At 44.4% G+C, this 16,153-nt stretch overlaps 2 protein-coding genes across 2 annotated transcripts; both read right to left on the bottom strand.

Moving 5' to 3' along the window:
• Positions 1–5,219: 5,219 nt before the first annotated feature.
• LOC146205182 (uncharacterized) lies at positions 5,220–8,100 on the bottom strand. The gene has a single exon (XM_084589868.1). The coding sequence runs from the start codon at positions 7,787–7,789 to the stop codon at positions 6,980–6,982; it is 810 nt and encodes a 269-aa protein (XP_084445994.1). The 5' UTR covers positions 7,790–8,100; the 3' UTR covers positions 5,220–6,979.
• A 2,715-nt stretch (positions 8,101–10,815) lies between these two features.
• Positions 10,816–16,107, bottom strand: LOC146205181 (uncharacterized). Its single transcript, XM_084589869.1, has 2 exons — positions 14,884–16,107; positions 10,816–14,308 (listed from the first exon to the last, which is right to left on the bottom strand). The coding sequence occupies exons 1-2, from the start codon at positions 15,002–15,004 to the stop codon at positions 14,100–14,102; spliced, it is 330 nt and encodes a 109-aa protein (XP_084445995.1). The 5' UTR covers positions 15,005–16,107; the 3' UTR covers positions 10,816–14,099.
• Between the last annotated feature and the right edge of the window lie 46 nt (positions 16,108–16,153).

Here is a 16,153-nt window from a genome sequence, read left to right as displayed (position 1 = left end):
CGAATCTCGTACGGTCCATATTGTTGTATGACGTTCGACAACTGCTTTTTAATGTAATTCTGTCTAGGACGTATCACTGGAGCAACAGTATTATCAAGCTAATTTACTCCATGCGGCAGCATATCAGACTGTAAACAAAACTACGTGATTCACTACATTTTAACAGTGTCTGGATCGATTCATAACACAGGTTATTCGGGGAGTTTTAAAAGTAGACTGCCTTCGTAATTACGCACCATACTTTGTCACACACTTCCTAAAAGCGCTGGTCAACGTTTAACGACCGGCCACCTTCTGATGCTCTGCGAAATGAGAAAAACGTTCCGGTAAGTTGTGTTTACATGTATTTCTACGGATTGCCCTCCCAACTCGCACCCCCACATGTTTCGCGGTATTTTAAAAATACTTCGCCTCGGTAATGAGATTTTATATTTTCGCTATCTGTTCTAGGATGTTCATGGTTGCTCTGTGTCGAATGACGACATCATAGATGCCCAGTGAAAAGAGAAAACTGCTTTGATATCTTTCGGTTCCATATATTCCTATGGGCGCTAACCCTACTTTTCACCCCCAATCAGCTGCGGCCCCCTTTTGTTTGTAAACACGGCTGGTCTATAGACACCGAATTTTTCAGTTCGTGTTTTATCATTTGTAATGATGCTATAGGACATTACTGTAGACGGATCACCACGTCACCGCACCGTCCATCTGGTGGAAGAGGCCGCAACAAGCCAAGGGCTACCTGCCAGCCTCTAATCCGCGGGCGCACGACGGCACGACTCCCTGTCTTCTCCGGCACACATGCCGGGGGCGGGGAAGAGGACGCTCATTTCCGATGGAATTAAAAGTTGTGCAACCAACTAACCAAGGTCACGCGAGGGATGAAAATACAGCGATATGGTTTGGAATCATTGCTGTCTATTTGAATTCACTTCAATGATAAAGCCAGCCTGCCTCAAGAACAGGAATCACTACAAGTGAAGAATGAGCGATTATATTGCTGTTTTTTTCATGCCGCCCATCAAGACATGATTGTGACATCCATCTCTCGGCTGTCGGAACCGAAACTGGTGAGAAAAGAAGATCCAATTATAAATTATTTAGCGGCTGCGGCCGAAAACTGCGCGCGGATCGATATACAAGAATGACTTACGCATCGTTTACAAGAAGAAAAATGCCACCAAAATTTGGTGTCTATAGTCCTCTAAGGTATATCCGACGGCGTTTTGTAATTGCTCAGCGCTAAAGTAAATGGCCTTGTTTTTGGTAAAATCTACGGCCACTGCGGTGGCAGCTGCCCATGTTGCGGCCCTACGGCATTCACGGCGCGGTCGTCTGGTCCACGACCTGTATCTTTGGTCACACTGGTAGAGACCACATGGAGACTATGCTGTCTGTGGCCTTGGTTCGGCGACTTCTCCCTATCTACGATTGGAAGATGCCATGTGTGCTCCATAGTGCGTGTATGCTTTGCCTTCGCTGGCTTAAAAAAAAGCTACATTTTGATGGAAGTGCATTTGCAGGTGCAAGTGCCATTCACGTTTTAAATACTAACGTTTTCGCTCAGTTGGTACTCGCACATTGCGGTCGCTTTTGTCTTGCAGTAAGCTATAAACGGCATTGCTTACTTGATTTCGTCTGTGGATGTGATGCAAGCAATGCAAGTCGGTAATCGTCTGCACTGAAATCGAGGAACCAATTAAGTGCCACCAATGCAAAGACCGAGATGATCATAGCAAGGTGTGTAAGGACTTGGAATATGCTTTTCTCTGGAGGTGGCACCACTATTACTCTTTGGTAGCAACCAGGCCATACCCGGCGTTGGCAGCTTTTAGGTTCCTCAGTCTCGGTGCAGACATTTACGAGTTTGAATACTGTGCTGCCAAACCAGGTAAGTAGCGTTGCAAAACTTGCTACAAAACAAAGGTTACCGCAGTATGCAAGCTACATGCACAGTTTTACTGCAAACGAGCCAGTGGATGAGGGGAAAATTGTCTAAGATGCACAATCTGTATTGTAGAATCTAAGCATTTCTTTCCAGGGCATTTCACAGATGATTTTTGCTCTTGCAGATCGCTCTTGGACATTTTAGCACTGTATCACTGATTCTCGAACTAAGTAACCAACACAGCTTTATGAATTATTAACTAGAGCTCAGAGGTTAAATGTTATTGCTTAGTAAATCATAAGTTTGTTTTAAATGCAAAAGCAAAGTTTCATAATTATATATTCTTCTGTAGTATTTCTGCAAAATGTTTGTAGTGGGTCGCCTTAACTGTACTTATGCTGGGCTACATTCCATGGTGGAAAGACATTCATATGGCAGACAGTTTCATACCAGCAAATGTATAGGTTTTTAATATTCAGTTACCTGGAAGATGACTTCCTGTGAACCTCTGCTCTCCATAGGGAAAATTCCTTTTTTAGGTCAGCAGATAACTCTCACTCATATATCTGCTATGTTTTACTGGGTACATGAAACTGGCTGGAGATCGAGGTGTCACTGGCAGCAGGGGACATTGCTGGCAGTTAACGTCAGTGGTGGCCTAGCACATAGCTTCGGCTTCCACCTATTTTTTAAGAGATGCAAGGACTGATCCCTGGTGCCACTGAGTACTTATCTGTTTTCCTGTGGCTAAAACTTTTCCCTAGGCATGATGCTTGGCTTCTGTGCTTGGTAAAATGGGCCTGTGATCCTACCTTGATCATGCAGACCAAATAAAACCCAAACCATAACAACCAACATCGCCATAAAGAAGTTGCAGGCCATGAGATGAAATATTGCACACCACTGATGCCTACAAAAAGGAAAATGCTTGCTATCAACCAACAATAAAAGTGGGAATTCACCTGGGCTCATAGTAGCGCGTGTGCCTTTGAATCCATAATCACCTTGATAAGGTGCCAAGAGTATGTGGTGGAAAAGTACTGGTGAGTGCTGCTGAATATATTGTTAAAAATTTGAGCACATTTCGAAAGACTCCAGAAGAAATCTCAAGTACTTTCTTGCCAAAGCAAACGTATATGGTGATTCCATTATGCTGTGGAATAGCAATAAGAAAATGATAAATCAATAATCTGGACTACTTTAAATCATTTATAGCAACTTGTGATAAGTAACTCAAGTGGTCCAAACTGTTGATAAGCGTTCATCCAAAAGCACATCAGCAGCTAGCTAATACAGCATGTACGGATTCTGTCAAGCACTTCAAAGTAAAATTAAATTACAGGTAGACCAAGCTTGGGGGCATCCAACTTGAACATGAATACCGTCACAGCTCTGCCCGTGGTTAGTCAATTAATTACAGATGATAACACAGCGTAACTTATAACAGACATAGAGAGTCAGCTGTAGGTTCAGCTGACTTCCTACGTTTGCCTTCACTAGATTTTCTCTGAATATGAGCAACCACGTTCGTAGCTTTCAATCCAGGAAAAAGTTGCAAAAGTGCAACATGCAAAATTATGGAACGTCCCTTTAGTTGCATAATGTGACAGGTTAAATCCCATTGCTGATGAATTTATGAAAATACAATCTCTTGCATTCTGCTGTGGTTCAACTTTGTTTCCAGGAAAACAGTGCAAAAACATAACATAAACAGTTGATGCCCCTCAGAAAGCCATTTTAACTTCACAAAAAAAAAAAAAAAAATTATTAGCAACTTGAAGCAAAGTGATCTGTAGTGCATGAGACACTAATATCTCGCATGGTATTTTGACCACACTGGCCTAACCGGTAGTTCATACTGTTAACTAGCTGAGCCAGTGTGATCAAGTTCAGCTAAGCAGACCGCAGGTGAGTGAAACTACAGCCTTGTCCTTCAGTATATTTGTAACAGTGCTGCACATGATGTCAACTTCGAGTAGACAAAATGAAACAGCAATGCTTTCCTTATCTATGGCAGCGTTTAAATGTGCATAATGAGCAGCAGGAGTGGTGTAGAGTAGACCCCAGTTTCTGGTAAAAGAAAAGCTAATTTGCAAAACTGCCCTTGGCATCCCAAAACACCATAAGGCGCTTTGTACTCAACTGCATACTTTGCATACTAGAAGCTTTTTTTCAGAGTGTGTAACTAGTACTAATTCATTTGTTTCAGGTGAATATATCATTCTCCACCTTTTGAAACGAAGCACTTCTTTTATGCCAACTAGCAAGTGCAACAAAATATATTTCAGAAAGAAGTGAGCTTGGTAGCAATGTCTTTTCCATATTCTTGCAAACAGATTTACATTAATATTTTTTTTCTGGATTTCTGGCATCATGAGCACATTTGAAACACTACGAGTGTAACGGGCCCCATGGTGTTAATTTCTTTAACCCTGGTGTTTAGAATGTTTGAACCATTTCAACAGTTTGTACAAAAATTTTGTGTGCAAGAAATTCACCATTGCTCTTTTTTGTAGGAAAACTATCGAATTAGCTTTTTCGACGCCTGAATATGTTTTTTAGTCCACGAAATATTTGCTTTAGACTGAAGTGATAAATGGCACCTGAAAAAATTGGCTACTGCTTGCAAGAAGTTAGCCAGGCTATAACAGAAGATGGCCTTTTTGCCCATCAACAGGATTGAGCTAATTGATAGTTCTCTAATTCTGGCTTTTACTTGGATTATGTTTGAAAAAAATTTAAAGGTCACTGCAGAAACTGCATTGGGAGAATGTGAAAGCACTCATACTGCCACAACATTTATGGAACTTTTTACTTTTTCTTCTTTAATATGTTTTATTCCACTCTTTATTTTTATTTTGATGTTTATTTTGTTATTTTTGTTTTATTACTTACCACTTCACTTATCATGGTCAATTATTACTATTCTATCACAATTAGTAGTAATTATTACACTGATTATTTTTACACAGCCTAATTACGGTTTTGCAATTTGTTTACATGTAAAGGAAAGGCACAGTATCTCACCCTCTCTCTGTGAACACCTGAACCGTCATAGCTTTGCATCCACATTCTGGCCTCACCAACATAGCCTTAATATTAAAGCTTTCACATTAAAATGTTTCAACCTTTCACTGAAAATGTTGGAGGAGTGACTTTGCAGGTGTTTGACTCTAGTAATATGCAATGCTGCCATTTTTATGATTAGCAAAAGACAATGCTGTTCAGCCATGCTAACAGGAGGCTGATTAAATAAACAAAACCCCTGCATTGTAGATCCTGGTATCCCCCCCCCCCCTTTCCCCCACATTAAGCAAAATCTCTTCAAACTGTTGTTGAACACCACTAGTGCCACTATGCCATAGGCTAAAGTTTGGCAGTAGTCGTTATTAGGTACCATATTGAGCAAAATGTACAAAAAGCTCTTGTTAAGCATGTACTCCCAGACTGGTCACATATTGTTATATGTGGGGCTAAGCATGCCAAACCTGCGCATGGGTGACCAGACATGTCCTTTTGGTAAGCTCCGGTTTAGACCTCTTCGGCATGCACTGACATTACAAAGGGAATAGCTATGCTTGCATTTCGCCTCTTTCAAAATGAGGCCATGGTAGCTGGAATTCAATCTCATGTCCTTGGGCTTAGCAGCTGAATGCTGCAGCCATTAAGCCACCACAGCAAGGGTTACACATTTATGTTTGACACACTGGAGTAACAGTGCATGTTCACATTTTGAATCTGGCCTGGCAGAATACTGAACAGAAAGCATAATACAGGTACACTTGCACACTAACACCCACGTTGGGCCCCTTTAAGGACGACAGCTGTTTGCAAGTTTACATGAGCACACAGTCAAGTTGGTTGCAACAGTGGTAGTTAGCAAGAAGTGAAGGGCCTGACTGGAACATCGACTAATACACTTCTCACTATGTAGGAAGCAAAAGTATGGCATCGAGCTTCTCCAAACCACCAAGTAAGCGGTGCTTACTTTGTGTTACAGCTCAAGTGCCACTTCAGCAGGCCAGTCTGAATGACTACAGAACCCTTAGAAAAATGTGTTGTAATGCTACAGGTCCTTACAGTTTTGGTAAACGGCACTGTTCACAATGAAGTTGTATGTACAAACCCGAAAAGAAAGCCTGGGCAGAGTGACGGTACCACATGTTCAAGACCTTAAGCAGAGCCCTGCAAGGGGGAACCAGCCACCTCCAGTAAGCTTTGTTCAACCTGTTACACGTTTGAAAGTGTTTTTAGCTATGCAACCTAATTCATTCAATAATACCGATGGTATGAGCTTTGGTAATCATTTACTAATAACAAGTACCACAGATGTAAAAACTTGCTTTATTTCTCCAATTGCACTGCAATTATTCCTTTGGTTCAAGAAATAGCATTAAAAATACACCACAGATTTATGAATACAAACTGCATTTCTTATTATTGCCCCTCAATAAATATAATGTATATATGTAGACATATACTAATATTAGTCTTGCCAACCATCTGACCATAAATAACATTCTCTTCAAGCGCTGTTATCCACAGAAGGCATTGCATCTCCCAAGAGTTTCACAGAAGTGGTTTCTGCTTCCATACAATCGCAGATGGAAAAATAGATATTCATAATAATTCACAGAACAGCAACAACTTCACCTTAAGGTCTTGGTAACGGCTCAAGCTTAGCCTCACAGTAAACATCAAATGCAGTTACAAAGCAATGCTGCATTAAAAAAAACTATGAGGTATATGCATGTGTGTCAACTGAAATACCACTCAAAAGGTTTGTGGGAGTGCAACTCATGCACTACAAGGGATGCAAGTATGGAGGACAGAACACAGCGTGCCAGTTACATGCAACGTTCTGCACACTACCCTCATTGCTCACATCTTGCCTTGCAGTGCACGGCCTTACCAAATGTGTCCAGTTAGTGTTCTGTCGGCAGAAAGGCGCTTGTCGTCACTAAAGGCAGTTCCGTACACTTGTGTTTAAGGGTGGCAGCTAGCCTGAGCTGGAAACCCTGTACGCAGTTAGTGGTGGCCACTGGCCCGTAGTGGTAGTCCTGGGCTTGCCATAGTGGACGGAGAACAGGGTCAGCTGGAGTCGTCGCGCTTGAGCGGGCCCTGGGGGCTGCCTGCAGCTAAGACCTGGAGGGAGCAGGAGATGAGGTGCATCTGGTAGAGAAGCTGCTGCTGGAAGGCCTCTGCCGCTTGCGTCTGTCGCCGGCTTTCTGCTAGCAGCTGACCCAAGAGGCGCACGACCCGCTGCTGGAGGCTCTTACGAGCGCGCGGGCCGCCGTTGCTCGATGCTGCCGGTCGCTCAGCGACCTGCTCCTCCGGAACGGCGGGCCGCTGCCTCTCCACCTTGCCGCTGGGTTCGGGCGCTCGAGTAGACTGCCAGTCGGCCCTGGGTTTGCGCGGCGTAATGTTTTGCTGCGCCTGCTCGGGCGTGCCTAGCTCTGTCTTAACCAGCACGGCGGGGCAGCACGCTTCGAGGGAGTGCTCGGGCGAGCTTTGCGGGCCGGCGACGGTAGAGGCTATAGACCCGTTAGGAGGAGACGCTGGCGCGCCTAGCGCGGCCCGCTTGGCCAGGATTGTGCCGACGCGGTCGGTGAACTCGCCGTGGCGGTTCTCTCGGAAGTCCCGCTTAAGCCGTTTGAGCCGCTCGCGCACTTGCATGGGCGTCCTGCTGTAGCCGTGAGCACCTAGGAAGCCCGAGATGGCCTGGTGCACCTTCTGGTATTTGGGCGTATTGTGCGGCGGGAAGTCGGCGCGCTCGTCGGTGAGCCGCTCCTTTTCGTAGAGGTCGAGTAGGAGCAGGGTCTCCTCGCGCGTCCACGAGCAGCCGCGGCCCAGGCGGCCTTTGAAGCTGCCGTAGTCGTCGCCCGAGAAGTTGAGCGCCATGGTTAGCCGGCAGCGAACGGGGTCATCGTGGCGGTAGCGGGGCAAGCCAGCGCGCCACGTAGGAACACCTGCGCGACAGCATCACGGCCACTGACCTGGCTGCTCGCTCCGGGCTCGGGTCGCAGCAGCCGCCACCGCCGCGGTATCGTGGGCCGCCCGGCGGACCGCGGGGCAACTGTTTACAGGTGACCGCCGGACATTCACCCCCTCACGGGTTATTGTACGTCGCCGTCACGTGACGCTTGCCCTTTGCCGCCGTGCACCGGTGGTTGCGCAAGGATTGTTGTGGTTCCCCTCGCCGCCTCGCCGGGGGCCCGATCCTCGATATTCGCCTTTTCGGCCATGTTGTGACGTACACGTGACGTAAATATTGGGGCGGCGCTAAAACGCGTATAAACAGAAATTGATGACGAAATTTAAAAAACAAGGAAAAAAGTTACAAAAAACAACGCCGTCGTCTGCTACTTGGCGCCGATTACAAAAATGCCAACGCTGCGATGCCAAGAAGCTGAAGGGTCGGTGCGAACAGTGTTTACGCTGCATACACGCGTCGCGCGGCAGGGCAAGGCTGAGGAGATAGTGAGATACTTACGTATACATTGCGGCTGTACTGTACTATTATAGTAACGGTAGTTGCGACCACAGTGCATCATAGTACACACGCTGTCGGACGTCCACCAGCAGCTAGGCTGAGCGAACGGCGGTACTCGACGCAAACCCCACGAACAGCCGGTCGTCAAGTGTGAGCGATGCCTCACTTGAGATGCCTGCATGTTGCTAGCTGTCCGTGTTTCATTTATGGACTTAGTCGCGCAGAGAAATCGGCGAGTATCAGGATTAAAGAATTTGTTTACGACTGAGAATTGGAAGCGCCCAACAGATTTTCGGGCTGCAGTTGCCTCTAGAGAAGAGACGCACCTATCCGACGACAACGCTGGCCTTCTCAGGGTATCACTGTCGTTGGAAACTGCCTGCGGCTGCCCACCGTTTCCATCATGTTAGCAAGTCTGCTACGGCCGGGTATACGTGTCGGCTTCTGTGGCGTAGCGTGCAGATATCGGCCCGACTGGAGCGGCGTAGTGAAAACACGCATAGTGGAGAGCTCGATTAGGCCATATATCTGGCGATCTTAGCATGCGCTGACATCGGACCACCTTTAGCGTGTTAATTCCATCGAAATGCGATCGTCGTAGCTGGGCTACGCACATATTGCGGGTCAGAGAGCCGAGCGTCTATAATCATTACTGAGCCATCGAGGCGGGGACGTTTTCACGCAGCCGCAAAAATAAGCAGATAAGATTTTCTGGCAGCAATGAAAATGCAATGAAAAGTGTATCCAGATGCCCACTGGCAGCAACAGGTTAGCTTTCACGCTGATGGCATTTAATGTGCCCTGAATTAGACATAGCACGCTGTATGCACATTTCACCGCATGCAGAGTGTGTCACTCTGTTGTGGCAGATGCCTCGTTAAAATAATAATAATAAAAAAAAAAGCTGTCGGTATTATTCTGCTTGGTTTCTGAGCATGTTGCATAAAAACATTTTATAAAAGTAGCAACACTGCTCGTCTGATGCAGGTGCACATCACACCACAATGTCACAAGAGAAACAAAATTTGTCAGGTACAGCCTAGTTCCTTTGCTACTGTTTACCAGTTTTGCACTTGCAATAGCATCCGGCACTTTCTTTCAGTGCAGCATGATTCCTCAGAGGAGAGAAGGGTGATGAGGTCGGCTAGAGATATGCCTTCACATATACTATTTGACGATCAGGAAGTGAAGGAACAGACATGAAGAGTGAATATGATATATGATGCCTAATTACAATGAGCTAGATGCAGTACGGAAACCATTTTCTTGAAGCAATTGTCAATTGAATGTAGCATTCATGCACACATTAACCAGTGCACATGCTATATACACAAAGCCCGAACCTGTCTCTGAGTGAAGCAAGGGAGCCAAAGGGGAAAGCAAGCGTGACTTTAAAGACACCGTAAGTAAAAAGTAACAGCAACAAAAAAGAAAAACAGAAGCATGCACAGGAACAATATTCGACAAAAAGAGGCATGAATTGCAAGGCCTGCAGCAATGTGGCCTGCAGCACATCAGGGTGGTGTTCTGGATTTTTTGGCAAAGGTTCATTAATGCCAGGTGATAATACTGTATGATTTGTATTGGCTGTGCCATCCCCTGTGTGCTCTTCCAGCAATGCATAATGTCCAACGTGCAACTGTCTAACATCCACTCTCTACACTCTGACTCAAAAACATGCTCAAATGAACCTCACCTGAATACGGGCATAAATATGGGAATAAAGCATGAAATTTACTTTTTCGACATTCTGATTGCATATCATTGGAAAACTAAACGTGATTTAAATGAGCGTATGATTTGCAGCTAGTGCGTCTTGTATGCATGGTTCTTCCAACAGGTTGCAGTATAGCTTCTGTCCTTTATTTTGGTAAAACATGCACACTTTAAGAGACCTGCTACTCACGTAACACATTCCCTGTAGCTTTAAACAGCTCGTCGTTGACTAACAATTGGTGTATCATTTGCTTTCGGTACTTTTTGGCATTTTTTTTTACATGCACCTGACATGAAGCCTTGCTTATAAGAAAACTGAAAATTACAATATACAAAACAATACAAAATTTATTTACAGCACTACACACTCTACAATACACAGCCTAAAAAATGAAAGGCTGTCACGCATTCAAGTAATTACAGTATTGTTGTACTTGTACAGCTCATCGCCATATCTGAAAGGTGGCACGGCCTTGGAGACCAAAGAAGAGAAATTAGCTATACAAAGCAAGGGAACACAAGATAGGGTCAAAAACCCATTCTCCAAGTGTTTGGCCCAAGATAACCCCAGCACCAGCAAAGCAAGCACCCACTGTTTTACCAAAGAGTACCCAACACCACTGAGGATTGGTCCCCAAATGCTCAAACCACTAGGCTGCAACTACAGTCAAGGGATGCTATGCGTTCCGCAGTATTACCAGTATCGAAGATTATGGAACTCAACGTCATTTAAATGGTAGTCGGCACCTGGGACAGAGCAAGTATTCCCTGATTCTGTTATGGACAGGGCAAAGGTAGTTATAGTGTGTGTAAGAATGATTTTATCTGTGCATAAATGCCTGCCACACCTAGAATGTTCCCTTTATGCAGTCTACCAAAAAGGAGAAATGTTTGGCTCAGGAAGACAAGCCTTAAGCATTATTTCAGCAAGTCACTCAGTGTGACGGCTATCAGGAAAACCAGCACAGCACTTGAAAACTTCATGCTCTAAAAACAATTGTGGGGACACGCAAGCTCAGCATTTACCGCTATGACACAACAGCTTTTATGGCTCCTGTCTGCAGACTCTCATTCGTGTGAATCGACTTTGCTACTGCTAACATCTAGTATTTATTCTATGATACATATCAGTAGCATATACCTGTAAGTTATCCAATTATGTGGAAGAGCACTTGTCTAGATACCTATAAAGCCCACTCTAACCAAGCTGTACGGATGCGTTTCCATGCCCTAAGGGTTGCCTGTCTTATTACCCAAAGATCCTGCAAGGTTTATCACCTCACACATTCATCTCAAAGGTGAAGCCAGAGACATCACACTGAGTACTCGGCCATGTCACCTGTCTGAAATGTGCCCAAGATTTTCCACTCACAACGTCGCGTTTTGTGCAGAAAAGAGGCTTTAACGTTGCTGCATCAAAAAAAAAAAAAGCAAGAAGCCAATAGCTGAACATCAACGCTACATTAGGCTCTGCTGGCTCGCAAGACATTTGACCACAGTGTCAACAGCCGAGTTATAGATGCAGCTGTGGCAGAGGCTGTACCACAGAAACAACAGATGAATGTGGTCAAGATAAAATGAAATCGCTTTGTTCACAAATTCTTCAATACATCATGAAAAAGAATGGCTCACTTATGGATAGTATGACGTCTACTGTGTTCAATAGGATTGTACCTTCAGGAAGTTATCTTTTGAATGCAATCTTAAGAATATATTGTGGTGTTCAATTTAGGCTGTACACATAGCAGACGTGCAAAATATGCAGCACATTCTGAGGGTTAAATGCAGAGAGGATTGCTGAAGCTGATATAATAGGAAAGCATAGGGATACTAGATAACATAGAAAACACATGCGACAATAGGATAGGTGTAAGTGAAACTAGCGCAGCTGTCACTTATGAGAGCAAAAAGTTATACAACTCAGTACTAGCACAATGGTACAAAATGTTGAAAAGTGATGATGAAACACAAGTTTCCTTGAAAGTGCTTCTATATAAATGAAATGAAAGTGATTGGCATAAAATTTGTGCCCCTTCCTTAAAATTCTCAATTTAAAGCTCACAAAGAACAATGAAGGCTACAAAAGCAACTAACAGAAAAAAAGTAATGAAGCAGTTATACACAGCTGCAATCATTCGATAAACATCTCGAGTGATGAAGCCAGTCTCCAGTGGCTTAGAGCATGAATATGTGAGCTTTACCAACCCTCTTTTAACATATGTGAGTGCCGGAGGGCATGTGGCAGCAGCAAGAATGTGTCAAGAAGCAAATGGCCCAGATAGCAGCCTCATAATAGAGGTATGGAAGGACTACACACAACGCTATCATGGAGGGAGGTATTTTATGGAACAAGATATGTAGCAATGCACAAAAGGAGCAAAGCATTTTGTAGAGCTGCAGTCAAAAATTTATGAAGGACAATCTTATCAAAAAGTTTTTATTTCACTCCTGCGCTTGTGCATCATTATTGTGACTATGAGTTATATAGTGAAACATGAAATGTCAAGCAATTTATCCCGTACACAAATGAATGCATTCTTTCCCCTGCGAAGCCACCTTCAAGAACTTTTGCCAGTGGGTGCACATGCACATCAATATCACCTAGTTACAAAACAGAGAAGTCAATAGTTGCCTTTGTGAAAAAACTGAAGAATACAAAAATGTTCATTGATCGCCGAGCCACACAAATGATGCAGAGGTTAAACAGGTTATCTGGGATCTTGATTAACATCACTACAAAGCATCAGTAATTGCAGTGCAAAATGAAACTGGCAAATTTTGCAAAAGTGGAATCTAAAATTGCCAAAATGGGTTGACAAGTTGGCGGGGGCCTCATTTTCCGTGCATACAACAATGAAAGACAATGACCACCAAATAGATGCACAAATTATCCTTGGGAAAACTAGTTGATTGCTGTTCATCTACATTCAGCATATGAAGGAAGCAATAGAAAACAAGCATAAAGGCAACCAAATACAAAGAAGCACAGCTCGCTTCACTCTGCAGTTTGTGGAAAAACACAGTGGGCACCTCACATTTCACCCTAGTAGCACACAAGATAGGTGTAACGAAATGGACTCTGCTATGGTAAACGACTGCAGACACATCCACCAGGGTGCACGTATGTCAAATATTCTCACTGAAGTAGTACATCGCAGGCTGCCTGCTTGCCACAAACACCAAAGTGAATTGTGAACTGTTGCTGCCCGCATGTCCTACTCAGAATGGCACTTCTGGAGGTAGAAGGAGAACGTTTTTGTACCTTCCTGTGTTTCATTGACATGAAGCACTTAATAAAATGCACACTGAGTTTAAGCAGAACACAAAAAAGCAAAGTATACAACAAAGAATGACAGCTCTCAGCAAGGGCCACAGCACTTGTAGAATACACTCAGTATGTCTACAGATGGTAGACAAAAAATTATAGCACCAAGGAAAGGTTTGGTTTGGTTTGTGGGGTTTAACGTCCCAAAGCGACTCAGACTATGAGAGACGTCGTAGTGGAGGGCTCCGGAAATTTCGACCACCTGGGGTTCTAACATCGCACTAATGTGCACTAACATCGCACAGCACATGGGCGCCTTGCTTTTCACCTCCATCGAAAAGCGGCCGCCGAGGCCGGGATTCGATCCCGCGTCTTTGGGAACAATAGTCGAGCGCCGTAACCACTGCGCCACCCCAAAGCTGAACTTGGTTCTTGCACATGCTATCAACAAAATGTACACCAAAGAGATGGTTATATCTCAAAACCACAGAAAAAATTAAGACTTGGACGGCTTTTCAGCAGTATGCTATCGAACATGAAGCAGTAAGAATGTGCACATTGATCACTTGTGGCATATATCAAAATCATGACAGCGAGTGAAAATCTCAAGTGCAGGTGATCAAGTTGTTCCTGTCCGAGTTAATATAAATGTTGCACGTCCTCTTCCTTGTACTTGTTGATGTTCCTGCTGCGATTACCATTTGCAGGTGGCGTCAATGTCATGTGATCTGCACACACTACAAGCTGTAACGATCTTCAAAAAGAGCTGTCCATCTGCATAGCACTTCACATCTGATGTGGCCGTCCAGGGACAAGGCGTGGCCTCCCAGATTATACAAGCCTAGCAGAGAGGTTAATGATGTTGAATATGGCCCCAGGACTTCTCGACCACATGATGACTCGGATTGGAAGTGCTGCAACGGCTGCACAAGGTCCACACGATCACCTGCAAATGTTTAGTGCCTAAATTATATGCAAATAAAATATCAAACACGCATGGCACAGGAACATTCAAAATCATCAAAGCTACAAGCTAGGCTGCGGTAAAGTGTAATCTATGAATGCTAGAAATGGTCAGTGCAAAACCTAAACCTAAGTGAACCATTTCCGTAACAGGTAAAGACGGCTTGGTGGCGGAAATTGTATTGTGGCTAACTTTTTCTTTCTTTTTTTTGCAATTAAGGGAACGACTTATATCAGGCGATTTCACTTGTTTTTCCTTCCTCGGTCGTCGAAACCATTAACCAAGAAATCTTGACAACTACAAGCACACTCAGCTTTTTTTTTTTTTTTTTTTTTTTTTTTAAGTTCGTGCAGTGTAGAGAAGTTGAAGAAAATTATAATGCGTCGTAGAAATATGCAGCTAAAAGCAACGCAAAGTGCTGATTAAAAATATCGGATTCGCCGCATGCGTCCTGTGAGTATTCCTTTAATCTTCAGTCATTTCCCGCCTGCGTACAACTTGAATGCGAATGACGCTGTATGAACAGTCACCTTTACAGGTTTTCTTATTGCACTTACCTCTGTGATGCTCGACGTGCTGCACCATTTCCAGCAGATTGACTGCGTTGCCCTGCTGGTCGACACCCATCGAGAAGCCCGACACATTCCGGGAGCTTGTCGCTCGGCCGAACGAATACATTTCGTGCCATCCAACATCAGAGGCGTTCACCACTGGCGATCACACCCGAAGCACCAGTAGCTCAACAGTTCAACATTCCGAGCGCAGGACAATTCTCGCCTCGGAGCTTGCAAAGCCGCCACACTACACTCCTCGTCAGATGATTGATCTGACTGTACTGACGAGCTATCTTTCAAGACAATTTGACAGCATTGCTGTGCTGCAGCAAATCCTCGATCACTACTTGCAGACGACGAACGGCACGAAGACCACTCATAAGCGTACAAGTTCTTTCTTTCCTCCATGTAAGCTATAGTGAACTAGAATATATATTCTAGTTCACTATAATGAAAGCGTACCTCCCTTCATGCCTCCCTCCATGGCCGCCGCCATTGCTGGGTTATCATAACCGCACAGACCAATGATTTCTTACCATAGGAAGAAAGGGTTTGAAATAAGAAAGCAGTTAGCGCCGTCACGCGGCCGCAAGCTTCTGCCCCCATTACAGATTGTCTCAAGCGTCCTTTATTTCATACGCGCTCATTATTTGCCTTTCTATTGCGTTTAAAAGCCATGCAAGGTGTATATAAAGTTATCCTTTTACTTTTAATAACAAGCTAAGAAACTACGGTAGGCTAACGGCTGCATAAATCAGCTTGCCTGTCGCCATAGTCTCATTAGCATAATTCGGGCACCTCGCCACTCGGCGAAATTATGGCGGCCAAACGTCAGCATTTTCGGTAATGGCGGCACATCAGTTACGTCATGACGCGTCAATTTGACGTAATCTAAATATGCCTGCGTATCACGTGTTTCACGTGACATAGCTCCAGCCAATCAAATTTGAGCATCCGCTCCTTCCCAGTATGCCATTATTTTCATCACATTGGTTAATCGAGCGTAAGTGTTCTCCAAACCACCATCAGTAACTTTGCTTCCACTCCAAAATCATTCGTATTTGTCATCCAGGCAACAAGGATAGCTCCGGTTGAAATCAATTTTCACGGCTACGTCATTTTGACGTAACCGCTAAAAGTGCTTGCCTCAACTGATGGTTTCGCGCCACAAGTTTGAAGCACGTGACTCTTTTCAGAGCCAATCAGAAAGACAATATGGCGCCGCCAGGGGAAGGCGAATATCGAGGATCGGGCCCCGGTTGCGCGCCGCCAT

This window comes from Amblyomma maculatum, chromosome 1, assembly GCF_055883805.1.
Source record: "Amblyomma maculatum isolate TAMU_Amacu chromosome 1, ASM5588380v1, whole genome shotgun sequence".
NCBI classification, from domain to species: Eukaryota; Metazoa; Arthropoda; class Arachnida; order Ixodida; family Ixodidae; genus Amblyomma; species Amblyomma maculatum.
Note: the sequence above shows the minus strand (reverse complement) of the source record. Positions and strands in the feature narration are given on the sequence as shown.

What these genes read in the sequence shown, in the direction of transcription:
- LOC146205182 (XM_084589868.1), bottom strand. Translation starts at nt 7,789, where the DNA reads ATGGCGCTCAACTTCTCGGGCGACGACTACGGCAGCTTCAAAGGCCGC.
- LOC146205181 (XM_084589869.1), bottom strand. Translation starts at nt 15,004, where the DNA reads ATGTATTCGTTCGGCCGAGCGACAAGCTCCCGGAATGTGTCGGGCTTC. An exon ending in GCACGTCGAGCATCACAGAG is followed by an intron (nt 14,309 to 14,883) that starts GTAAGTGCAATA and finishes AAACATTTGCAG; the next exon opens with GTGATCGTGTGGACCTTGTG.